The 27,627-nt window shown below is 33.3% G+C and overlaps 2 protein-coding genes across 4 annotated transcripts; one reads left to right on the forward strand and one right to left on the reverse strand.

The window, feature by feature from the left end:
* The first annotated feature begins 17 nt into the window (after nt 1-17).
* On the forward strand, nt 18-20,827 carry LOC114941672 (uncharacterized). Of its 2 annotated transcripts, none has more exons than XM_085486972.1 (11): nt 18-522; nt 4,109-4,981; nt 5,593-6,200; nt 7,894-8,083; nt 13,843-14,015; nt 14,474-14,536; nt 14,625-14,752; nt 15,338-15,709; nt 16,853-17,196; nt 17,600-17,704; nt 18,526-20,827. In XM_085486972.1, exons 2-11 carry the CDS (start codon nt 4,117-4,119, stop codon nt 18,966-18,968), a joined length of 3,291 nt encoding a protein of 1,096 aa, XP_085343098.1. In that variant the 5' UTR covers nt 18-522; nt 4,109-4,116; the 3' UTR covers nt 18,969-20,827. The 2 variants fall into 2 exon arrangements, with proteins under 2 accessions (XP_085343098.1, XP_085343097.1); XM_085486971.1 differs by having other exon boundaries at nt 19-522; nt 17,600-17,866.
* Nucleotides 20,828-21,695: 868 nt separating this feature from the next.
* Nucleotides 21,696-27,589, reverse strand: LOC146721347 (juvenile hormone esterase-like). Of its 2 annotated transcripts, none has more exons than XM_085487043.1 (10): nt 27,440-27,589; nt 26,872-27,030; nt 26,176-26,333; nt 25,049-25,340; nt 24,243-24,428; nt 23,652-23,857; nt 23,381-23,552; nt 22,741-23,061; nt 22,362-22,506; nt 21,696-22,277 (listed from the first exon to the last, which is right to left on the reverse strand). In XM_085487043.1, the coding sequence occupies exons 2-10, from the start codon at nt 26,957-26,959 to the stop codon at nt 22,097-22,099; spliced, it is 1,749 nt and encodes a 582-aa protein (XP_085343169.1). In that variant the 5' UTR covers nt 26,960-27,030; nt 27,440-27,589; the 3' UTR covers nt 21,696-22,096. The 2 variants fall into 2 exon arrangements, with proteins under 2 accessions (XP_085343169.1, XP_085343170.1); XM_085487044.1 differs by having other exon boundaries at nt 27,406-27,589.
* Nucleotides 27,590-27,627: the final 38 nt, after the last annotated feature.

Raw genomic sequence — 27,627 nt, forward strand, 5'->3', positions numbered from 1 at the left:
GAACTGCAAGATTTAATAGGTAACTTTGTATGCGTCAAATCGTTCAAATAGAAAGTGTTTAACTTTTTTCAACTTTCCTTTGTGACGTATGGCATCGGCAATCCATGATTTATTGCGTCAACGCCTGATCTTGTCGGTTAAGGTTTCGTTGTGGACTTTGGAAGAATAAGCTCGACGACCAATTGCCATCTTATCATTATCGAGAAACTCTCGAGAAATTTGCCATCTGTTCCATTGGTTCGCTCTCCCTCGCGCACTTTGTCTGAGCCCTTAAACGTCGCAACCTCGTTCTGGCATCCTGTCGATTATTAACAACCAGTGAGAAAAACAAGCCGGGGGCATCCCGCAAAAATGCGCCGCTTCGAGGCCGCAGAAAGTCACTCCCGAGAAATAATGAGAAATGAGGCTCGTTTCATCATCGTACAATACATCGAATGCCAGCTCGTCGAGCACGCGGAAGACGCGACGCCGTCAAACTGCAGTAGTGGTTAACAGGATTCAACGCCAGAAAGCAATTTGCAGGTGAGCCCGGTCGTTATGGATCCATTCGATCGTCCTCGCTATAGATTAAGAGGCAGTTTACTATAACGCGAACTCGCGCAATTCTACGATTTCGCAACGCGCGTGCGAAACGCGAGGCTCCATGAAAAGGTCGCCGCAGTTCTTCTCACGGTGTTACAACCGCGCTACGGAAGAGCGACCTGGTAAGCTTCTTAAGTTCCAAGATTATTGTTTGTGTAAGAAAAAAAAAACAGGGATTTTTAATTTAACAAAATATTTATATATGTTTCGCTCATTAATACGTTGCATAATATTTAATGATGAGTATATCTCGTATATAGAATTATAATGTTTCCACGCACTTTTTTGACACGATTTTTGAAATCAAATTTTACTTTAATTGTGCGAAAATATGAGGGGGTTCTCACGATTTTGTCTCCGAACCAGCGTCTTGTTCGAAATTAAATCCACGTGTCGCGAAGATATTTCCATTCTTGCCGAGCACCGCGGGATCGTCGAACGACAGAAAAAGCTAGCACATGCCACCGACATCGAACTTGACCGTGGCCTTCGGAGTCTTTGCGCAGGTATAACGAGATACGAGGAATGTGAGCGGCCGGGAGTCACTGGTCGTACTTACGAAGACTACTTCTGGACTGGTTATGGCAGCTAGATGCCCGGTATCTCGAAGCATGATCGGTTTAGCGAGACCAAAGTCTCGTCATTTTCGGAAGTTGCTTTTTACATTGCAAGACGGCGCGCGCAAAGTGAAATCAATCCAGGGATTTCGCATGATAATAATAAACCGCATCCACCTAAAACCAAATAAAAAATTTTAGACTAAATCAATTATGATAAGTTACTAAATATTACGAGACCATGTAAAACGAGCAATAAAAAATTATTTTAAAACTTGGAAAAATTTTAATTTAAAAAACTAATTACAATATAAACTCTAATATTTTTAATTTTAAACGTTTCGAATTATACTTAGTCTTCTTTAGTGCGCAATAAAACAATAATAATAAATAAAAATTTTAATAAAAAGTTGCAATACAAAGTCAAAATAAATTAGGTAATTATGTCAAAATTAAAAGGCGAAATACGTTAACAATAAATTGAAATTATTAAAAATAGTTTAACACGAAAAATTCCAATTAGAAGCAAAATCCGAATTAAAATAATTCATCCGGCTAATCAATAAATATTTTAAAATTATTATTAAAACCTCGGAGTGGCACTTAAATATTACTCCAAACCAATCACTCATCGTTAGTCGGCGAAAGGCTATCAGTCCGGTAATGATCGTGTCCATTCTCTCCAAGTTATTTAATATTTGTTATTATAAACTGAATTTAAAAAGGAATTTTATATTGTAAAATAGAAATCCACTTATGTATATGTAAAAATTAAAAATTAGTTACTTGTTGCTTACAATTGTTCTGAATAAATTGAGATGACAATGCCTCTAATTGTTGAACTTAGTACTTGACTGATGTCAAGTCATGTAAAAAGTTGAATAAATAGGTGTTAAGTAACATAAACATTTTAATAAGTCTAAAAATTCGCTATTTCTTCTAGAATGTCAAAATCAAAATTAATTATATATTTATTATATAAATAATAAGAATTAAGAATAAATAATAATTTATTATGTAAATAATAATATAAATAATAATAAATTTATTATATATGCCGACATTACATATTATAATTCTTATATAAAAAAATAGAAAAGAAAAAAGATATAAATTGTTTAATTTTAAATAATATATATTTTTTCTGGTCGTTCGGAACTGACATAAGACTGTAGGTTTTATATATATCCGCGGAAAAACTATAAAGAGATGCATATCGCAGATACATATACACATATATATATATATATATATATATATATATATATACGGAAAGATCACCATTCTGTGACAAAGAGATTGCGAAGGATGTAATATAATTCTTGCATTTAGAGAGAGAAAAAGGAAGATAAACCTAAATCATAATCTATTATCCCCGATTAGTAAACTTACTTTCACGATTGAAATCTTTTAACGAGATAAACGCATAATAAATCGCTTCGGCGCATTCTTGAAGTTTACAATGATCGATCATAAAACTTCTATTTTCAAAGAGCTATAAAGAAAGGGAGAAGGGAAAACTAGACTAAGATTCAGTCTTTTAGAAGATATTTATTCAAGTTCGCGGAAGGGCTCGTCGGAAAAGTTTTAATAACGAAGAATGATGACGATAAAGTTTTCGTATCAAGAACAGATACATATAATTCCAATTTTTGTATAATTTAAAGCTTCGTTAACGCTTCGCTTCATCAAAGTTGATCGTTAATTGGTTATCAATATTAGTATTAGTTATTGTTTCGTATTATTTTTATATCAGAATTAAGGATTTATTCCAATAATATAAATTAATAACTAAATACTTAACATACAACTTTTTAATTTCATTATTTTTTAACACATTTCCAAGAAATATTGTGTGTTAAAGATTTTCTACAAGAAAACTTTTTAATATAATATTTTTCTTAATGCACTTCTTCGCGCATTATATCGCGATATTACTTTAGAAATAGTTAAAGCATCGAAAATAACACTTGAAGTTACGGGAGACTAATTTCATATTTTTTTCCAACCGTATAATTTTTTTTCTATTTATTTTAGCGCATTAAACAATAAAAATAATCGATAGAATTCTTTGGAGAGTTACCAGAACTGTCAATTATCGAAAAAAATTTTAATCCTGCGGGAAAATTTTCGAATCAGCAATTTTTTTGGGAAATCGGCAATTTTATTGAGAGTTCTGATAGTTCCCCGAAGAGTTCTATCGATTACTCTTATTGTTTAACGCGCTAAAATAAATAGAAGAAAAGTTATGCGGCCTCAAAGTTGGAAAAAAGTGTGAAGTTAGACTCCCGTAACTTCAAGTGCTATTTTCAATGCTTTATTAAACAGCGAAACTATTTCTAAAGTTGATAGAGAACTCTAGAATTATAACTTAGGGGGGCTAACTTCACATACTCGACATATCCGCCTTCTAGATCTAGATCGATACGTCGAACGGTTTCCAACTGCGTGATCTTGTATTGCGATGAGAGGTTGTTCGTTTTGATGTCCTGCCTCGTTGCACTTGATAAATCGCTCCATATTACGAAACAGCAGGAGCCATCGCGAGCGACGTATAAAAAGTAAAAACGGAAATCCATCTAACGAGCATTTTCTTTCACATCTTTTGTTATTTATTATATATGATCGCGACCGATATAATTTCCGTTACTTTTCTCTCGAGAGAAAATAAAATACTACAATCCATCATGTCAATTAATCTTCAGAACGTTTTTCTAATAAAAATATTACAAGCTATTATATAGCTATATATAGATTGCAACGGAATTTGCTTTCAACTAATTAAATATGGAAAAAAACATTCATTATTAAATAATGAAAAATATGTATAAATAGATTCTTCCAAGAAAATATACTACATCCTTGAGGAAGAGACTCATCTCATTATTAATTTAAACTCACGAATAATAATCTACAATAAAAATCCATGCTTTGCGAGTTTAATTTTTATACATATTACGTTATTTCAGATACTAAAATGTCCCAACCGGAATTGATCAACGATCTGGACGTGCCTGAGAATCCGCAGCATTCTTGTCAGTGCTCCACTATCGGCAACATGGAAAGGCGCGTGGGCAGCACCAGGATCTCCAACAATCAAGATTTCCCGCGAAGTCTGGAGAGTTTACAGAGCGCTTTCGAGCCGATACGAAGGCTGGAGAGTCCTCATCAAGATAATTCACAGCAGATCAGTCTGGAGAACGCCAGAAACATCGATCTTCTAGAACGCCAAGCGAACATATCCCCAAATCCGAGATCCATGAACGGCCAGAGCTCCATATTATTGCTTCACGAGCACAATCTGTCTTGTAACTTGGACCTGTCGCGTAATTTGGCATTCGAGGCGGCTCGAAGGGTCCAGGAGACCTCGAGCCTGCAGGATAATCAGCACAGTTTGACCTCGAGTCCCAGTCCCTTGCTCGAGGCCGAGTCAAATCTGCTCGAGACGAGCAGTAAAGAGCTGGAGGATCACGGTGGCTTATCACCCCAGAAGCAAGGCTCCAAGGACAAGCTGAAGAACGTTCAACAGGTGTTAAATCCCTATCAGCATCATCACGAGCCGGTGGATCGCAGCGTTCACGGACACTTTCATGGCGACATACACGCGCACATTCACAAGCACACCGATCATTTTCTGAACAACTCGAACCTCGACACCGAGAGCCTGATGGGTTTTCAGCAACACCAGCGACAGCACACGCATCATCATCATGGTAACGCAAAGACCAACGTTTCTCATCATCATGGACCCGGCGCGCATCACGCGCACGCGCAAGGAATGACTGCACATCATCACGGAAATCTGGTGACTAGTCTCACCAGTCATATCCACGGAACAGCTGGTGCGTATCACCTTCTTCGTTATCATCATATTAACAGTGTGGTGCTTAGGTGATTTTAACATTAGCTAGATAAGGATGAGATAGAAATATGTAAATTCATCTTAGATAAGATGAAGATGATTTTGTTTTGAATATAGATAAAAGATACAATTCTAGATAATTTTCTGGACAATAATTTTTAAGACTGCTTATATAAATATATAGTTATAAAAAATTATTCTAGACGATTTGGTAAAGATAACATTTTTTTCATCTAAAATGCTGATATAGATAATACATATTTTTATTATTAATATCGTCAACGACCTAATTCTAAGTCACAGCTAACTTTCGCAAACAGCTCATATTTAACCCTGAATATCTTATTAATTATAATTAACACACAAAAAATTCCATGTGAGGATTAAAAGTCCTAACAACATACTCTATAACTTTATAACTTTAATTAATTATAACATAACTGTAATAAAAAATTTCTCGAACTTGTGACGTAATGGAGCAATTTGGAAACCGGATTCGTTCGTTCCGGTGTTTTAAAAAGATCATCTTTTGTTGAGCAGTATTAATTATCATGCTTGTAAAATAAATAGAATATCGCGTTATCGTTTCAGGTTCCAGTTCGATGAATCAAGCCAGCTCTGCCACCCCTACCGGACATCATCATCCAACCTCAATACCAATCACGGCCACGATAAACCACGTAAACTCGCCGCGCAGCCACCATCGCAGTCATCACTCGAATCCCACTTTTCCCGGGGATCATCACGGGGTTTCCAGCCCTCTGAGCGGCGCGTCGTCGAACTCGAGTATGATGAACCACGGCGGCTCGCCCACGATGCACCGGCACGTGGTGAACGTCAACAGCAGCTTGTCGACGACACCTTTGGCAGGCCACCATCGCGGCAGCTCTTCGGGCAGCCTGACCGGCCACTCCAGCGTGAACCATCATCACGTCAGCTCCGGTATATCGTGCGAGTCCTCGTCATCGAACGCCAACACCAGGACTCATAGCAGGCTGGACCACGTTCACGAGCATCATCACCACCTGCAACCGGTGCACTTGCTGCACGCGAGCCATCCCGACACCAGGCCGAGAGATCGGACGCCCTCGAGCTTGGATCATCACGGGCACCTTCATGGACACGTGCACAATCATGGGCATCCACACGGGCAGAACGACACCAAAAACGCGTCTCTTATAGGCGTCGACGCCATTCAGGTATGCAAATCTATACAATGAATTAGCATTTATTTCGCTCAGCTATTTATAGTTTTGTCGCATAATTATTGTATATACAGGTATTTTGCAATATAAAATATATGAAGCAGATGTAGTAATGAACTAATAAAATTTTAATCCCAAACAATTAAATGAAACAGAAGAATTACTTTGAGAAATTAATTAGATCTCGTACGATTGCACTTTCATAAATTTTCCACGCGCTTCTCGAGATGATGAGAATGACTTATGCCATCGTTCCGCCCAGCCGTTCGTATATATTCCTAGCCGCGTTTTTGCCGCCACATCTCAGAAAATACATGTTCGTGAATCGCCATATCTCTATCCGCGCACGCTTGAGTTACGTTCGCTGTGTCTCGGCCACGCGAGAAGCTATAAATCGTGTACTAAGCAACGGCTCTGCCCTTAGAGCTTATATCAGGAAATATTTTCAGCCATGGACCAAATGCAGCGCGCGCACAGATGATTTATGATCAGTGCCCGTTGCAGAAATGTTCGAATTTCGTCGCGAGTGCGACGAAATGTATTTCATCGGGCGTTCTTCGCCCGTAAGTGTTGATATCGAGGGGACATTGTCTGATTAACACTAAAATTCAGACAAATTATATATTTTATTCGATTACGACAATTGTGATTTTCAAGAGTTATATACTTGTTGAACAGGGTGGGGTAAATGACTTTTGACTTAGCTTAGTTAATTTAAAATGTATCAATTTTTAACTTCTAGTTATTTTTCATCTTAAACTTATTAACTTTTTTCTCAAGTTACATTTTTTATCTCTGAATACCATTATTGTTTTTTTATACGTGTATTATTTTTAAATTAAAGTATTATTAATTGTTATGTTCATTTGTCATCAATTGTAATTACGAAAAAATATATTTCTATATAAAAATCAAAAAATCTTCACAATTAAATTGTTGATCGCCAGTGATAAATTTTTTCACAAAAAATAAGATGCAATTTAATTCGACCAAAAACTGGCTATTCATTTATTAAAAATAAGTACACACTGTGTGTACTTGTTTTTAATAAATAAATAGCCAGTTTTTGGTCGTATTAAATTGCATCTTATTTTTTATAAAAATAAAAAAAAAAATTTCTTTGTTATTATATTTTTTAAAAGAATTAACAAACAAAATTCTAATTTAATATAAATAATATTTTTCAAAATTAACTTTTTATTTAACTTTAGTTAATTTAATCTTAACTTTAACTGAGTTAAAGTTAAATTTTTTGTTCATAAAACTTAACTAGATAAATTTTATAAGCAACTAATTTTAACTTAGTTTAAAAGAATGATTACTCAACCCTGTTGTCGATTAAGAAGAAAAGAATTTCTAAACCATATAACATTATTAACAATAACATTTTTATTCTTGAAATTAATTACAGCAATTTTATTACTATATACTGTAATTAATGATTCATTATCACAATCTGACATAATTCGATTTATGCAAATCGATTCGTGCAAATCACTATTTATTCTAAAAGAATAAAATTAAGAAACTTATAGATAATATTATCACTTATTAAACATCATCGATCAGGTGTAATAAAAGGGATTTTTCCGCCGAATACTTTCGTATTTACTATTTGATTAGACAATGCGAGAGCATTAAATCATTTGAATTCGAGTTAACATGAATACTCCCTTCGATATTTCAGGTTTCAGCCCCAACGAAGAACAAATGTCAATGCCACGCGGTGCAGCAACCCGGAGGAAACAACAGAGGAACGGAGGGCGAGAGTGATGAAGGCATTGAGGTGGCATCGAGAACACATCAACCTCCTGCCCTTCCTCCACGTCCACCACCGAGACCAACGAGACGTTACGAGAGGACTGCTGCCAGTCAATGTAAGTAATTTATTCTTCATGCGTGCATTATGAAATATTCAATTTTTATTAAGGTAATTATATGATTTGCACAGAAAAAATAGCCAAATATTTCTTTTGTTTGTTAATTCTTTTAAAAAATATAATGACAAAGAAATTTTAATTTTTATATAGAAATATATTTTTTTGTAATTACAATTGATGACAAATGAACATAGCAATTAATAATACTTTAATTTAAAAATAATTCTTATCTTGAAATTTATTTACGTACATTATACTTATTTATATATTTCTTATTTATATATATTTATATTTTATTATATACATTATATATATATTTTTTTTTTATAGTTTTAAATATTGAGCATATTGTATTTTAATTTTATTATTGCGAGATTTTTGCGAATATTATAATATTTGCATACCGAGAATATATTTGATGGTTACATTAATAATACACGAAACAAAGGTATCTCTCCTGCGAATGCAATACTTTCCATCCTCGAGTTCCACGAATGAAATGAATAGTCGATTCGCGATATGAATGATGTTAGCATTCTGCTCCATATCGGTGACTTAATTTCCATTCGAGATTGAAATGTCAGACGGAGTCGTACCTACGGTTCTCTGGAAATTAGCTGAGTGATCTCTCGGGACAGGTGGTAGCTCCATCCGTGTGTTGGATTTGTTCTTCGCTCATTCCGACCGAACTATCAGCCGGATGAAGAGAGACTCGTCGTCTTATCAGTCGCGGACATCGCGTTATCGACGACTATCCACGGTTAGAGATTCCTACCCCGTTTGTATGTACGTGGAGGGTTGCATTCCCGCGGAATTTCAACCCTCGACCGCGACGGGTCGCTCGAATCATCCGGGGGAATATATCGACCAGTCGATGCTTGCAGCATCCGAGAGTAGGACCATCCCTTTCCGCCGAGGATCGCGAGCGACTTGCGAGCGGGCTGACACGACACGATAGCCATCGCGCTGAAATAAAACGTGCTTCTTTTCACCCTTCGCGCGCGCTCGACATCATTTCTCCGCGAGCTCTGTGAAGAAAGGGCCCGGAATCGCGTCCCATTTGGATCTCGTGGATTCGACGAACACCACGAAAGCCGCCACCTGTGGGACACATCACAACGTGTCCGTCACCGACGAGTGTGAATCCTCCCGAATACGCGATCGTCGATATATGAGAGTGGATTTTCACGTTCACGAGAGAAAATAGACGGCGAAGTCCGATATTGGGCAACAATTGAAGCTTGTCTATGGAAATATTGATCGATTTGAAGTAACGGGGATCGACGATAGTGATGACTCTCGATGACGATCATCGATGGTGAAAGTGGGTTGACCCAGTTGGAAATGCACGACGAACAGGTGACCTTGGCGAGCTTTCATGGTGACACGTGACCCGTGTAAAATATTACAGACATGTGCGGTTTAATGACGGCAGCGGGATATTTATTATGTCGAATAATGCTGCTGTAAATTGAGTCTCATTCATGCATTACATCAATCATTTTACATATCAAATGCAAATTTTCTTTCGATCTTTGTGCGATGAATAATGAAGGATACAATACATAATCCTGGCTTTATGTGTTTCAAAAAGTATGAGCCTATACGATCATCTGATCATTTATTATAGTCGTTTATACTTTATAGATTCTTTTTTTTATTATGATATACATTTTTAGTTATAAATGAGCGATGTTTAGAACAGTGATTCAAATAATAAATTATTTTCTCTAATATTTACGCATCAATTATATTTAAATTTCTGTTTTTATTTTCTTTGTAACTTTTATTATTCTGCCATTTATACTAAATTAAATTTTTTTAATCAATTTTCTGACAAGTTTTGAGTATTACAAATCTTATAACAAGAAAGAAAAAATGTAGACAATAAAATAATTTTTTTCGCAAAAATATAATAATGTGATGATTGTATTTACAAATAAACTGCACAAACAAAAATAAATTAATAGTTACATCAATATATATACATCAACTGATGCAATTTAAAAAATTGACATCTCGATTAATGTAAAACAAAAAAATCTTTGCAAAGTAATTACAATTGATAACGAGTATTGAATTTCGATGCAGAGAGTTCGTATATTGATACATTCACTCTTCAATTTTCGCGCTGTCTATTCGAGGAATCGATTGAACGAAATTGGATTTCTAGCCAATCTAACCAATATTGTCGTCCAAACTGTTCGATAGAAAGATTAATGCCAAAGGGGAATCGGCTGATTAATACAGAGAAAAATCATCGAGCGCCGCCACGTGTGATAACAAGTGACAAAAGTGCCGAAGAATGAAATTCCCGCGGAATTGTTGAGAACCTTGTCAGCGATGGATGGCTACCCAGTGCTCCAGATAGTGCGTTGTCGCCTCGGGTCGGAAATGGAGATGGACAGCCAGGGTTATCCCTTCCCGATGGCGGCACACTCGCACTCGCATTTGGCGCATCCGACGAATCACGCGCACTTCCCGAGGCCGCATTATCCGCATCCCTGTGGTACGAGAGAGACCCCTTTCGCTTATCAGCCTCCCCTTTTTGTGCTCCCTTTGTGCGCTCGTTATTAATAGAGACCGCGTCTTGAAGCAAGGTTAAAGGTTGCGACGCCTCGCTCCATTAATATGCGCATCCTGCTGTATTTTTACCGCGTTTAATTTCAGATTGAAAATTGCTTCGGGAAAATTATTACGCAAATTCTCATCCGAAGTATAAAATAGGTGTCAAAAGGATCCTCTTAATTTAAGAGGAAAATTCTCTAAACAGATATTCTTATTAAATATTCTTAACGTGTAAGAATATCTACTTCGTGGACTGCTTTTTTATGTATTGTTTGAAGTTATTAATCGTGATGACAAAACTAGTCTTACAAATGGACATTTATTATTTATTTATTACATAGAGAGATATTTAAACATATAATTCTTGAATATTTTTTATGTACTGCATGATATAGTTAAATACACATTTTTTATATTATATTATTATTTTTAATATTAATTGATTATTAAACTTATAAATTTAAGTAATTTTTATTTTATTAATTTATTATATTTATTAATTGCAAAATTAAAGTTGCAAAAAAATTAAGAATACATTTTGAATTTAAGAAAACAATTGTTTTCAGTGCACCAATGTTAAAAAGAAGACCAAGTTTATTTCTTGATTGATTTATAGAAATTGTAGAATTTCGAAAATCCGTGTTGTTACAGAATACTCCAACTCTATCTACTATATTTCTTTAGACAAACATTGCATCGTGAATTCTGTATCCTGAGACCGATCTATATTACTAGATCAAATATTATCACGGGAAAAATTGTTCTCGGTATATTGACTATCCATACGTCACTCATGAAATATTCTTAGCTGCGCGCGCTTCAAAATAGATTGCTCCAATCTCGTGAGAATGTCGCGAGATCAGAATGTTGCATGTTTGTACGACGTGGATTTATGTAGGTAATAAATAGAGCTCCCTTTTTAATTACATCTCTATTTCGGCTGCGAGAAAGGTTTCGAATCATTTCTTATTTTTATCACGCATTAACGGAGGAACGAGATATTTCTTTCGTGGCATTTTCTTTTGAGACGAGTATTAAAATCATAAAACAAAAAGAAGAAGAAATGCTCGCGTAGGTATCCGATTCGTTCTGCGCCGATTCATTCGAATCGATACCTTTCTCGGCCGTAAACAACATCGCGCAGGTAGCGGAAAGTTCAAAAGCTGGACATGGTTACCTTTGAAATATAAAATGCAGGCCAGGTTTTCTAACCGTGAGTTTCACCAGGTGAAACGCGCGTATACGGTTCTCCCTCTCGTGAGGGACAACGATTTCTGATTATTGTCCTCGAAAAACGTGAATTCGTTCGTCGAGGGGAGAGACTGAATCGAAGGAGCAATTTTTCCTAAAGGATTTATTCGACTCCCCTAAGAATTTCTGCTCCGTAAACCTTGTATCCCGTCTTTGAATAGATTAAGATCAGAATACAGAGTTACGCTCGAGGTATTTCTTGAAAATATCTTTCAAAATTCCCATCTCGCACATTCTTCCCTGAAAGTATTTTCAATTTTGATCCGCGCAAGTCTCACCGCGGAATTTCACCCCGTATATTATTTCTTAATGAAAAAGAGCGAATATAAACGTTTGACAAAAATATCTATCTGGTTTCTATCGAATAAAATTTACGAGTCATTTTTTTCATATTAAAATTTCTCACTTTTTGCGGCATCGACAATATATACTCGATCAAAAAATTCGTTCCCCGGGAATCTCGGGAATATTAGCACACTGTCTTTAGAAACTGCGGAGTATATTGACGCTCGGGAATTCATTGAGACAACTTCCAATACAACACGGTCGGCGCACCGTATTCAATAGGGTGCTTTGACAATGGAAGTCGAACCCGGATGCCGTCAAACGGAGTAACGTAGCTACGTGGAAACGTTACAAAAGCAACGTCGTAAGCATTCCGCAACGCGTAGTAGCGATATAGAAACGGAAATATAATATGATGCTTTCTGAATTTCCACACACAACAATTGCGCGTTGAAAGGGATCGAAATTTTTATTTGTTCTCATATATCTTTGGAAGGAGAAATTAAATCGTCGCTTATTTGTACTGTGTGGCTGCATTTCAATCACTCCTTCTTTGTCTTTGCAAGATTTGTAGCGTTTTTAATTTATCTTGGTCTCCCTATCGTTTATTATCATTTCCCTTATAGCACAACAAGATTGCAGCAGCATTGTGGCAACATTTTATTGTAATATTACAACATTGCATCAACATTATGAAATGTTGCAGCAATGATAAAATGTCCGCTTTCAGAAACATTGTTCTACAACATTGCAGCAATAATGCAATAAAATATTTATGTAATATTACTATTGGATTATTGGAAATGTGCCAAATACATGATCGGACTGAATGGTCTGTACTTAAAATTTTTTGCGTGAATTTTATTTTCATAATATTTCTGAAATGTTGCTGCAACGTTGTTTAAACTATATTACAAATTCTATTCTATATTGCTATGCAATGTACAATATTGCAATGTTGCAATGTTGTTGCAATATTGCTATGCAATGTACAATATTGCAATATTGCAATGTTGTTGCAATATTGCTGCAAACTTGTGTGCTGTATGGGTTACTTATATCTCGTAGGGTTATTTTTGACGTCGAAAACATACCGTTGCGTCCTTTGTAGAATCATCGATCTTATTCAGGAGAAATCCGGGCACGCCGGTAAGCCGTGCTGGATCCTCGGTTAGCGGGATAATGATTGTTCGCGTGAGAACCTAACAGCCGTAGTTCTGATCTGGTCACAATGAGAAACGTGCCTCGAGCGAGATTCCTCGAATATATTCGCAGCGACTGCGATTACCCACAAACTCACGTTGATATATTCAGTCTCGATAATGCATCGTCAAGACTGAAATTAATAGCATTCCTCGACACTGTCGGATTCGCGTCTCATTAGCTGTCAAAAATAATCCCCGTGCATATCGTATTTAATTTACATTCAAAATTCGAGTCTTTAAAAAGAAAGTATCAGAGAAAATTAGATGGGTTTATTTCGATTGCTTTTAAAAACAAATTGGAACGTTAAATTAAACGGAAAAACAATGCGCATGATTTAGAGAGTCGGTGCAATCTTTTTGCGTTTGCTGTATCAAGGTATTAGTATTCCGTGCGCCACGTGAAATTTTTTCTCGAAGCAATTAGAATTTCAAGAGTCCGTTTTGCAGGTCACAGCGGCGAAGGTGGCTGTTGCAAGAAGTACGTTGTCCTCTGCTGCCTCTGCGGTGGGTTGAGCGCGGCGGTCGGCAGCCTCTTTTTGGCGGTGCACGCGGTCCTGTCAGCCCACACGGCCAGCTTAGCCCTCTTCGAGACCGTGCCGTCTTACATTCCTGGCATTATGGTGAGAGACAAGAATTGATCGATTATATTAGAGCCCGAACGCGTCTTAACGTGCGCAATATTCATAACTCATCGTCAATATGTCAAATTAATTTTTATACAGAATTATAAAGCTGTCGCGTGCATAAAAATCAGTTTTTGAATTTTTTACGAGATTTATCCGGATGATAACATGTATTTAATTGAATATGGAGATTTAATATAATGGCAAGAAAAATGAATCTGTTGTTTTAGTTGATCCTTATAATATATTCAATAATATAGAATATTCATAACTCATCATCAATATGTCATCGTAACTCATCATCAAATTAATTTTTATACAGAATTATTGAAGCTGTCACAAGCATGAAAATCAATTTTTAAATTTTTTTACGAGATTTATCCGGATGATAATATGTATTTAATTGAAAATGGAGATTTAATATAATGGCAAGAAAAATGAATTTGTTGTTTTAGTTGATCCTTATGGGTCTTTTCACAATGCTGTTGGCTAGGCGAAAGCACAGATACGGGCTTCTGGTAAGTCTGTAAACTTATCGGTCCCTCTCGGGAAACCGTCGTTGGTGCTGACAGTTCTGCTATTAAACTGGGTTTATAACTTTTCCAGATGAAAGTCTGCGGTTCCGTGGGAGTGGTGTGCGCTTTAGTGTGCGTCCTCGTCACCGTCACGACCACGGTAATTCACATGTCGCGATTGCAGAATCTTCGCGAATGCGTTTACACCGCGCGAGCGAGGTACATATTCCTTTCTTTAATAATCTTAGGTGAAATTATCATCAAAGAATTAAAATTACCTGATTATAAAAGATGTAATAATAGTAATAATTTTTCTTATTATTATAAAAGTTTGAGCTCTATTAAAATCACTTTTACAGACAGATTTTAATTTATTTTACTCGGACTAACATTTTTTTATTGTTTTTATTTATATTTATTTTTAATTTTTATATACAATTTTTAATTTAATATTAATTTTTAACAAATATTTTGTTTTCAATTGGTGCAATTGTCTTTCAATGTCATATTTTTACAGATTAAAATAACAGTAAAATAAATACATTAAAATATAAATAAGTAACATATATAAATTAAAATAAATTTAAAAAATAAAAAGTAAAAAAAAAAAATTTTTTATATTTTTATAAAATTTTTACAAAATATCTAAAAGAGTTTGTTAACTGACGCGTGTACTTCGCGCCTTTACATTCTTAATTTTTAAAATTAATTTTATCCGGGATTCGAATTATACGAGCTTAAGGTATTGTTCCCGGAGCGCAAACAAACTTCTGGGATATTAATCTGAAAATTGTGCATTTGCAGATCGTGCACGTGTTACGGCGCGCCGCAAACTAAGGGAGATCCCGGAGTACTGTTCGAGGGAACTCCTCACTGCGATGCGGTGCACGGCGCGCTCTCGGACTGCCTGAGGGCTCTCTTCGGCGTCTCGGTCGCCGGTATTCTGGCCTGCATATTCTCCTGCATGCTGGTATACCAGTTGTTGAGTCACGAAAAGAAAAAGATGTACTGGGAACAGTTGGAGCTGCGATGCAGATCGCTGTACGGGCAAGGCGGCGCCGTGGGACCACCAGCCGGATCCTGCGGATGCTGCAACGATTGCGGAGGCGCGAGTCCGTGGTGGGCGCAGACACCGGGAAATCTGTATACGCCAAACCCCGACATGGCACCTTCCAGGTAGAAAAATAATAATGTAAAAAAAAAATTTTTTGACCGATATTTATTGTGACTAAGAAACTATTACATTACATTTTTCATTTTTCAATTTTTAGAAATGGCAATTCGCGCAGAATTCTTCTCTTTCAAAAAGAAGATTTTTTAAATAATTTTAATAGCTTTTAATTATGGTTCGACCTGTTTTTTTAATAAAAATATCTGACAAGGTTTTCTGAGGATTTATTAATAATGAACTTGGATTGTAATTACATTGCATAATAATTACGAGTATTTGATTAAAATAACAGAGCTCATGTATGAATGTTGTCAGAGTACGGAAGAATCCGGAATGCAATAAACCAATAGTAAAGCAATATATCCGCGCTCCTACATATGTGCATTGTATTCCGATAATTTGTTAATACATACCATTCATTAAAACAGCTATTGCAATCGGCTTTGGACATTTGCAGAAAAATTTTCCGAGTCTCTGGAATAAATTGCGATGGACCCTTTGAAATTTATTTTGCCCACCACGGCACGAACTGGCAATAAAATACACGGGCGTGAATGTCGATTGTGAAATACATGGTAGACTTTGTAATATTTCTCTCTGAAACATTGCATTCAATGAGATACTGTATCTAGTATCAATTCCGAGAACGCAAAAGAAAAGAGATAAAAGGAATTATGTTTGTATTGCGCACACGATTCAAGTCAGTTCACAAACGGTCAAAGCTTATGTTAAAGAATGCTGTTCTATCATAATAGACACGATCGATAAAACGATTACCTCAATATACAATATGTTTGATAACATAGAAAAAGCGCACAGAGAAGCTTCTCAAAGAAATCTTTAAAAAAAATATTGGAAAATATATTGTATAAAGGAAAATATACTTCATTTTTATTTTGACGATTAATAAGTTGGGAAGAAATATAAAAAGAGATATTAGATGATATTATATTTTATAAAATAATTATTTACTGTAAATTTATCCAATTGACGATAATGAAAAGTTGTAATGGAACTATTACATATATAATTATAAACGTATTAATAAAAAAATTAAAAAAAAATATAATAATTAATTAAGACAAGAAATATTGTACTTTTAAAAATCTATATTTTTGGCACTAATATAAATATAAATAAATTTTTAGAAGATGGCGATTACCCTGGTCTAGATCGAGAGGTCCAGCACCGAGTCCAGATTCGAACTATGGCTTTCACACACAAGCACGATCAGCGGAAACTAACGTGGAAGGCGGAACTGGCCCGTACAGTGTTCTTAATTCGCAATCGAGTGGTCCTTATTCCGTTTTAAACACTCAAACTGTTCCTTACACCCCGAGTACTGCCTCTTACAGCGTTCTGGAAACGCCAGTTCCATTGTGGGGACCACCGCCTCCTTACAGCGATCCCAACAGTCCTGCTAGAAGGCCACAAATGACCGAATCGAGAGCCAGAATTGCCAAGAGGATGGATAACTTTGAAAATAACGAAGGTAAAATTGTGCTGCAACATTTTATTGCAATATTACAACATTGCATAAACATTGTGAAATGTTGCAGCAAGGTTGCAGCAACGGTAAAATGTCCGCTTTCAGAAATATTGTTCTATAACATTGCAGCAATAATGCAATAAAATATATATGTAATATTACTATTGGATTATTACCTTAAACCGGTTCTGTACCTAATATTTTTTGCATTAATTTTATTTGCACAATATTTCTGAAATGTTGCTGCAACGTTGTTTAAACCATATTGCAAATTCATGCCTGTATAATATTTCTGTAATATTGCTATGCAATGTTGTTGCAATATGCTAAATTATTTTTTGCAATAAAAATATTCTAATAAAATCTTTTCAAATATTAATTCTCTATTTCTTCGGGAAATTTTCAGATCATAGACCGAGATCCGCGAAGCGACCCACCGACAATTACGAGAATGCAGAAGAGATTTCCAACAGCACGGACCCCGAAGGCGGAAATGAGGGAACCGTCAAAGGTAGGAGAATTAGAAAGCCATTGAAAGGAGTGGAAAACGGGGCATTTCAACAAGAAACGAATCCCGGCTCGAAACAGTCCGAGAGCGAACTGTATTTCGGAGACGTATCTTCATGCTGCGGACCTGAGAGTAGTTTTTATGATCTGGCTGTAGAGAAAGAAGGTATTGTTTTATTTATCTAGAATCAAGTGCAAAATTCTATCTTTTTATTTTTAGATATATAAATCTTTCGTTAATTATTATATTTAAAATAAATTTTCAAACGCATTCGTAAAAGTATACATAGGGTATTTCATTTAATTTGTTACACATCATTTTTTACGAAAATAATATAAAGAAACTATTAAAAAAAAAAAATATATATAAATATATTTTAAATATTATCGAATTTTGTTTCAAGTAAAATGTAGATGTATTATTATTAAAAATGCTTCTAATAAAAGATATCCTGATTAATAAGATTTTTAAGAATGTATGTATATCAATTTTTGATCACTGTTTCATTTAAATTTTACAATACATTTAAAATTTTGTTGTCTGCATAGTATAAAAAGTTTTTCATTGAATAAAATTAAAAAAATATATATTCATATTCAATAATACTTCTAAAAAAGAAAATAAAACAAAGTTTAGTGAAACATCTGAACAAGTAATGCAAATTCCATAAAAATTCTTATTTACAAGAGAGAGAAAAGAGAGAGAGAGAGAGAGAGAGAGAGAGAGAGAGCCACCGAAATCTTAAATATATTATTTCTAAATTATTCACTTCCAAAGGTTAAAGAGAAGACTCTTTTAAGGTGTTTTTTTGTCTTGATTTATAGGCGCGGAACGTTCGGAAGGTGCGGACTATCTGGCGAGCAGACTGGGCAAACGTCAGCTGTCAAAGAGATCCCGGCTGCCTCTTCCGCTGCCTGCGGACAACGGTGACATTCCTGTCGATAATTACGCAAACAGCGACGAGCCGAGGAACGCCAGAGGTCCATTTCTCGCCCCCGACGCGCAATACGAGGTGATTCAGCAGGGTCGTTACTCTTATTACGCGTCGAAGGACGACGAGGAGTTGCAGGAGGGCCCGACGAATTCCGGTTACTTCCGGGAGGACGAGAACGAGAGAGCGCGTGAAAGAGATTACAGGGATTACAGAAACAGCCAGGAGGAGGAGGCACCCCAGTGCTGTTTGAGTGATTCAACAACCCTCGATTCGGGTTGGCAGAGTGGAGAACAGCCTCAATCAGACGACAACGTGCGGCCGGTTAACGTGTGATCTTAGATAGACTCGTAAGATTTTAGTGACAAAGGACCATGAATTTTTTTCGAAAAAGTGAAAATAATTATAGATCGTAACGAAGAAAAAATGCGACAATAGATTCTGATCTGTGAATGCGTAACTTAGATCGATCGTAAGTCTTGTGTTGATAGAGAAGTTAGGGACAATAGAGTATGAGTCGGATGACAGTTCGCTTTAAAAAAAAAAAAATGAAATGTAGCTAAGTTGTTAAGTTAACGCTGAAGTAATCAATGAAGTGTGAAATTAAATAATCTGGAAATGCAAGTCGCGCCGATTTTTCTTTCGAAACAGACTGTGTTGCTAATGAAACTAGTTTAAAGAAAACAACGTTTCATACCTCTTAAATACTTTAAGTAGTTGTGACATTTATGCGACATAATGAGTTCTTTTAAGACTCTTATGCATAAATAATAGTTATATTTAATAGTTATTCATTTCGTCTCTTTGACAGACATTGCATTCTATATCTACATCATTTACATGAACTGATTTACGACTCGTCATTATGTCATAGAAAATATATAATAAAAAAAGAGAGAAAGAGAGAAAGAGAGACTTTGAAATAAGATACAGAGTGATATAAACTACGATAACATCAAATAAGTAAATCTTGATTTTGATGAGATTACTGCCATTATGAATCGCCATTAATTCTCTTCGTAATAAGCATGTCGGTTAATTGTAAGCTATATACACGTACATATTTAATTAAAGAGTACACGTAAATATGAATAATAAAATGCAAAGTGATGAGAACAAACAATTTAGGCGCATAAAAACTCCTCGTGTTCAACATAGAGTAGTATGCATAAACAATTGTAATTAATAAAGCAGCTTGAACGATCGTATTGAAATACGAACAACTGCCGGGTAAAAATGTTAATCGCATAAGAAGAAAATATTCGTGCCAAAATCTGTGTATTTTTGCATATTAAGCGATGTCGCTCGTGTTAAACATAGTAATGAATACTAATGAGTGTTAAATATACTCAAGAAATTATCTATAATATGAGGAAGAACATATATATAAAGAGATTAAATGAAAGAAAATGAAGAAAAGATAATACTAGTTTCTTAGCCGAATTATTTCTTGAAAATGTATCCATAAATGCGAGCAGATGTTTTATTTTATTAGAAAAATATCCACTTCTTTCATCGGATATATTCATTCATTTTGTGTTATTTATTGCATTTGACTTGTAGTAGCGATAAATATATTTTTATTTGAATTATATATATATATATATATATATATATATATATTTGTTGCGTATTATACAGAGAAGTTAAAATTGCCGATTAAATCGGCAATGGTTCTATGTTAAATACGCGATATAAACCATGTACAAAAACGTGCTTTACTCTTGCCAATTGGATGTTATAGCTATACATAACTTGCCAGACTATTCTCTAATCAATGATCAAACACTATGTTTATAATTATAAGAAAATATGTATATTTAATAAGAGTTTAATTTTTTTATTTTATCGTCATTCGTAATTTTAATTTATTTCTTCGCGGACACTCGCTTTCGGAAATTACAATTCAGATGGACCAAGGACAATATAGAGAGATCAATCGAATTAATTAAGACACTCGTCGGTTGTCTATTTTCGTTATAGATCGCTCGAGAGACGTAAACGTGTATAAATAAAAAATACGTATTTTATCATCCGGTAAAAGTTACATTGTAGCGCGCGGTAGCTTAAAGCCGTTTAATAAGTGAATGAAAAGTGTACCTTAAGAGCAAGCAGCAGAGTCATAGCAAGCCTGACGTGTTAAACGTCGAATAATGTACTTGACAATGATTAAGAATAAAGGATGATTTTGCGAAGAGGACTACATACGAAATATTACGAACCTATAAGTTTACCTATCCTTAATCAAGATTTATTCTTTATATATGTGATAATTGTAATCAATACGAAAATGCATCTCCTATTGCATAATAATAAAATGCGTTAAATATAATAGAAAATAATAATGTTTACCTTATACACTTTTTTGTTTACTTTTTTACATACTACGCTAGAACTATTTCATAAAAGGCAGACCAATCGTAATATTAATGCTCGATTGTGATTGATCGATTTGTTTTTTACGTTCGCATTTTTTACCCGCTTTAGTTACACAAATCTTACGTAGAAAAGAAATACTTGATTCACATTAAAAATAAATTATAAAAAGAAAAATTCTTCAAGATTTCCTGAAATTATCATTGCGGTAATTTAAAAATCAGCTTAGAATAAGGATTATATTTTTTCAAACTTTCAAAAATTATTCCACAATATTTTGTAAATTATTCAATGGCGATTGAACATTTTTTTCCAAATTGTTCGCAATTATATGAGATTATTTAACAATTAAAAAAAACTTGAAAAAAATTACGTCGTTTGTCCCCAACTGTTTATTTAACTGCAATTTCCGGACAACCGAGACTCTCCAATTCCCAATTGTGGATAAGAAAACTTGAGTTTCAAGTTTGCCAACAAAAATAACAAGACACGTGAGAAGGCACTTCTCGAAAATTCTCTTATTGGAATTATGGGTCAGTCTATCGCATGAGTCGATAATATATAGTTTTGTAAGAACCCAGTTATCATTCTTCAGGACATTAGTTTTTTTTTAAATAGAGAATATGAAAATGTATTTATATAGATATACATGGAGATAATAGAGATACATGGAAAGAAAAAAAGACATTTTATTTTTAAAACAATATATTTTTCATAGGTCTGGGGTTTTATAAATCTGTGACCAAGAATTGTAAAATATTCTTTGGAATTACTTTAAAAGTATTAAAAGTAAAAAATATTTAGAAAAATAATATGTATATACAATATACGTATTATTTGCCTTAATATTGCATACAATAAACATATATGTATATTATATTCAGTATATATATGTACATATTTATATTTAATAAATAGATAATGCGTTTTAAAAAAAAGGTGGATTCCAAATTATAAAGACAGTTTAGTTTCGATCACCATTGATACATCACATTATTTTCCACTGTCAGTCTTTTGTTGCATCAAAAAATTTTGTTTCAAAGCTAGGTATTTAATTTTAGTTAGATTTCTTCATTTTTTATTTCATACTATAGCTCTGTGTGACGTTTCGTAACGTTTTTGAATAATTTAATTTTGTTTTCCCAATCCCATCGTTGTTTTCCTTTTTTAAATGACTCCATTAGAAATATATAATTAATATTTAAATAATCATACTTATTAGAAAATCTCACTGGAGTCCATTTAAAAAGAGTAGTAAACGTTGGATTTCTGCAATAAATTAGTGATTGATTATTATTACGTGATTGTACGATGTCGCAATTAAGATTCGTAAAAATGTCAAGTCTATGATACCCCATTTTAGCAAAAGATGTCCACATCTCCGTTATGTATTCCATCATTTTATAATCCAGCGCATGATATATAAATGGTACAAAATCGAAATATTTTCCTATATAAGGATAAAATAAATAACCCAGTTCCTCGAAGTGAGTTGTACCTACAAAATATTGTTATGTAAATTAATCTCAAAAGCTGATAATTTTTCCAATACATTACAAGTGCGATTTAAAATATATATTTAAATAATCTCTAAATTTTTCTTAATCAAATTTCTCTAGAACTACGTGTGTCTTCTTACAATCATATCTAGAAATTTTCACGTTTACTTCTTTTCTAACTCTAATATTATTTTGATTCTTACATAGTTCTACTTTAATTAACAACGCAATACCTGGAAACGGATTTTTGAAAAATATTTTCTTCATAGGAGAGTTTTCACTTTCGTACGAAAATTTGTACATGTAGGTCAAGTTAACAAATGGAGAATTCATTTGAAAATCAATTGCTTGTATAACGCCTCTATGGATATGCTGATCGCCGATAAAATTAGAAAGATCCATTAAAGTATTTTCTGACACTGCTCTATTACCAAAATACAATTCTCGTAATTTTGGTACCGTGATCCCTAATTGTGTTAATTGATGCAAAACTCTAGGATATATGGCTTTTTTGAAATCAGAATTAATTTGGTTTAAAGTGTTGTTGTTTACCTCTGAAACAATTTTAATAACAATTTTAATTTTAATTTTATTTAATTATATTTATTTTAATTTTAATTTTATTTTTTAATCTTTATAACAATTTTTCATTAATAAACAATTAATAATTTATTGTACATTTAAAAGTTACATATTGATGAAATCCTGAAACTTATTAATATTGATTAAATTTATTGTAACATTATGTAAACACATCAAAATATTTTCAAAATATTGCCGATTTTCTATGAAAATTTTACATGAAACAGTTATTCATGATATACTAATAATAATGTGTAATAATGAAAAGCAAAAGCAAATATATATACTTACGGCCGAAAAAATTGGCATTCATGAAAAAATTGCCTTCCTGGTTATTAAATCCGAATATTATTGGTATTTTAACTCCATTGCGTAATAATTGCAATGGATCTTCTGATAAAAATGGATCTGATGACTCGGAATCTATGGTCGGCGTAAATCCAAGCAAATTATCTAAGCCATTCTGCAAGAACATAATATTATCAATGTAAACAAAATAATGTATTGTAATTCATCGAACATTATTATGACAATAATCGTAATAAAGCGTTGCGATATTTACGTATGCTGCAAGGATCTCCAATATTATTTCTATCAATCTACTTCCGTCTACGCATTTCAAAAAATTTAAGGCATCTTTCAGATTTGAAGTCGTTATACCAAGTTTCTGAGCTAAAAACAGACCGCTATTGATAGCATCCTTTCGTTCAGTGAAAGCCCAAGGAACAGTCGCGACGCCACTTTGACATATTGCTTTATGAAATAAACCTGTTAAGTACACATTCGCACAATATAATTAGCACTCAAAGAAGTTTTATATGATTTTATCTTGAAATCTTTGCTTTTTACTTCTTCGACTTAATATAACACATAAAATTAATCAGTGTTCTTTTAATTTTCAATTATCAATTTAGAATCGATTTTTCTTTACTGAAAGATGTTATCAGTTATCTTCCAAGTAATTTTCTACAACGTTTTAAAACGTCGATATTAAGTAGTTCGCAAACGAGATTTAAGTTAAAATAAAAAAAATCTTGTAATTAAAAGTTTTAATATAGCAAAGCTATAAAATATTTTTTATTTTTTTATATAAAATGTGTTCTTAAATATTCTTAATATGTATATTAATATTAACTGCCTTTTTGATTCGTACCTTCAGCTAACGGTGAAATAGTCAGATAGTGAACCATCACTGCACCCGCACTTTCACCAAAAATTGTGATTTTATTGGGATCTCCACCGAATTGCGATATATGTTTTCGAACCCATCTTAACGCCATAACTACATCTTTTAAGCCCTGATTTCCCGGCGCCTTGTTCGTATATAAATTGAGAAAACCTAAAAAGATAATAAAAGAAACATGCTGTAAATACGTTTATAGTAAAGTTTATTTATATAATCAAGTCTTAAATATTCGCATTCGCTAGTAATTAAAATAAGAAATATTAAATAGTCGACCAAACTAGCACGAATTATAATTTATTAAGTTTCACGACGTTTCCACCATGTGGTTGAATTATTTTTAAAGTTTTTTACTTGATAAGAATCACAACCACATGGTCGAAACGTAGTAAAACTTAATAAATTTTAATTTGTGTTAGTTTGGCCGACGATTTAATATTCCTCATTTATTTATGTAAGTTATATAAATATATGAAAATTTTGACAATTCAATAAATTGATTCCACGAGATTTTTTAATTACTTATAATTTGACAACTGTTTAAAAAAAAACAAAATTTATGAAAATTTATGAAACGTTAAAATTTATGGAAACGTTATAAGTTATAAGAATTGGTTATTGTTTTGAAATTGGTTTTAAAAAAAATTATATACAAGTATACACGTAAATTATTCGAATTGTGGAAAGTAGAACGCGTGTGTATGTGTTTACTTAAAAAGAAATAGATCATCGAACGAAAGTAACATAAAATGATGTCGAGCTAATTAATACTTTACCTAGAGCACCTAATCTGTAATTCAGGGTAACGAGTACCACATCCTTTCGCATGAAATAATCGGGACCGTAAAAAGTCCAGGTACCGTCTCCCGCAAAAAAGCCTCCACCATGTATCCACACCATTACAGCTCGTCTCTCTGAAGGGTGTAAGTTGTTGGTATACACATTCAAATAGAGACAGTCTTCGTTGCCTATGATTTGGTAAGTGAAAAGATCCACCTGAAGACAGATATTTCCGTAAAACGCAGCGTCTCTTTCGCCAGACCATTTTTCTGGTAGTGCTTGCGGATCCTGCAATTAGTGTTTGTTATCCAAATAAAATTTTATAGATGATCAGTCAGATAAAATTTTGGCGCCATCTTATTTTGATATAAATCATAAAAAATATGTATTATCTATATCTGCATCTTAGATATAAAAAAAGGTTATCGTTACTAAATTATTCAGATTATTTGATTTAGGGTCATAGTATAAAATAATTAGTTACTGGAACTTGAGCAATAAGTGATAAACATTTAGAAATAAAAGTATGAATATATTGTTATGCCTCATTTATAATTTACATTTCTTTTATAACTATGTCTACTTTAGCGATTTTAAAAATAATATTATCCAAAAGTTGTCTATATGAATCTCCATGTAATTTTATCTTTTATCTAGATATAAAAAATTTTTAAAAAATTTTTAAATTAAATTTTAAGTTACAATTTTTTTCGATAATCGGCAGTTCTGTTGGCAATTCTGACAGCCTCCTGAAAAGTTCTATAGATTACCCTTATTGTTTAATGTCAGAATAATTATTTGTCTAATATTTATTACACTTTGTTTAATTCAATTATCAAAGTACAAGGGTACATTTTTACTAATGCAATCGAGCACAATAATTTGTCATGCGAACTCGGGTGAAGCCTTCCGTAATTTCAAGTGCTATTTTCGATGCTTTAAACTGCAGAACTATTTCTAAATTCAATCGAGTCTCCTGTATAACTAGATTTTATTTCTAATTTTTTGTAAATTATTGTATTTTTCATTTTTTATAAAATTATCCAACAAACAGTTTGTATCACTTGTTAGAGTGAATATTTTAACAAAGATAGTAATATTTATAATCATTCTTTGTACTTACTTGAAATCTGAGATCACCCACTGGAGGTTTAGCATATGGTATTCCACGAAAAGCATTATAATATGAGCCATAAATGGTTTTCTCAATAATGCCGACTAATACCCCTTCAGACACATGTACTTTTACTTTGTTCGTCGATGCAACGGAAGCGGATGGCGCTGAAAGATGTATGCTCTGTGGTTAATTTATTACAAAACATAAGTATTTATATATAAACATATATCGAAATCCTCTTATCGTGATCCGAAAAATATACGCGATGTCAAAATAGAGATCGCATCTTGATAAATATAAAAATAAATAAATAATTTTTTTGTGTGCTACAAGGAAAGGACCTCTTTTATTAAATATATATACATTGTAACAGCAAAAAGACTACTTTAGTTTTAACAAATTGTTCGATATTGCAAACAAAATCTGTCTTGTCGCAGATATAGAATTTTTTTATTTAACAAAATTAATTTTTGTTATAAATTTTTTTTCTATTTGTATAATTATTAATAAATTTTATTACACCTTCTAACTTTATTGAAATTTTGTTATTTTATCTTTAGATAGATAATAAAAATATATATTATCTGTATTTTATATGAAAAATTTAAGATGAATTTACATATTTTCATCTCAGCTTTATTTAGCTTAATTTAAAATCATTTAAAATTACAACACTGATCATCTGGTAAATAAAAGTCTCACCTTGATGGGCCAAAACAAGTTGATAGGGTATTTGGAAAGTTAGAATGCATTTCAAAATAGAGATCAAACATAGCCTCTCGTTTAACATTTTTATCTCTATTCACGGATGGCAATTGTTACACAATATTTCGACTAGTAAAGGCTAGTGAAATCAACGATCTGTAATCATTTAAAATTGCAGAAGATACTTTTACCATAAAAAAAAAATAAAAAAAATGTTATAATATTGATATCTGCGAAGTGACGCAGAACGACGATACACAATATTTTAACTACATGATGTTGACCACTATCACTGGTTCATACACTGTTCACTCAATATCAGTTATTATTATTTTAATTGTGATATGAATACATATTTAATAAGTATATTTTTTAATGAAAAAAGCTTTTATAAAATTCTCATAATGTTATTTTGTCTTATGATTATGAGTTATCAATTTTACGATAATTTATAAAAAAAATTATTGGTGTATATATCTATATAGCAAAATAATAAAAATTTAAGACAATGAACAGATTTAAATATATTACATTTTTTAATATAAATAATTCAAACTGAATTTACTGTATATGTTGTTGATATCTTGTGGTTTTAATTGCATTACGAATAAGACAATGCGGATAGTGATGCGCAGTGACGTTCCAAAGAATTGAAAAGTAATGTTCACTATATAAATTTGCTGTTCGGCAACGACTGTCTGTTCGTTCCAGTAATTTAGATGGTACTGAAGGTGTGCGAGAGTCTCGAAACGG

This window comes from Nylanderia fulva, unplaced genomic scaffold (genome assembly GCF_048542155.1).
Source record: "Nylanderia fulva isolate GAGA-0341 unplaced genomic scaffold, ASM4854215v1 Scaffold5, whole genome shotgun sequence".
NCBI lineage: Eukaryota > Metazoa > Arthropoda > Insecta > Hymenoptera > Formicidae > Nylanderia > Nylanderia fulva.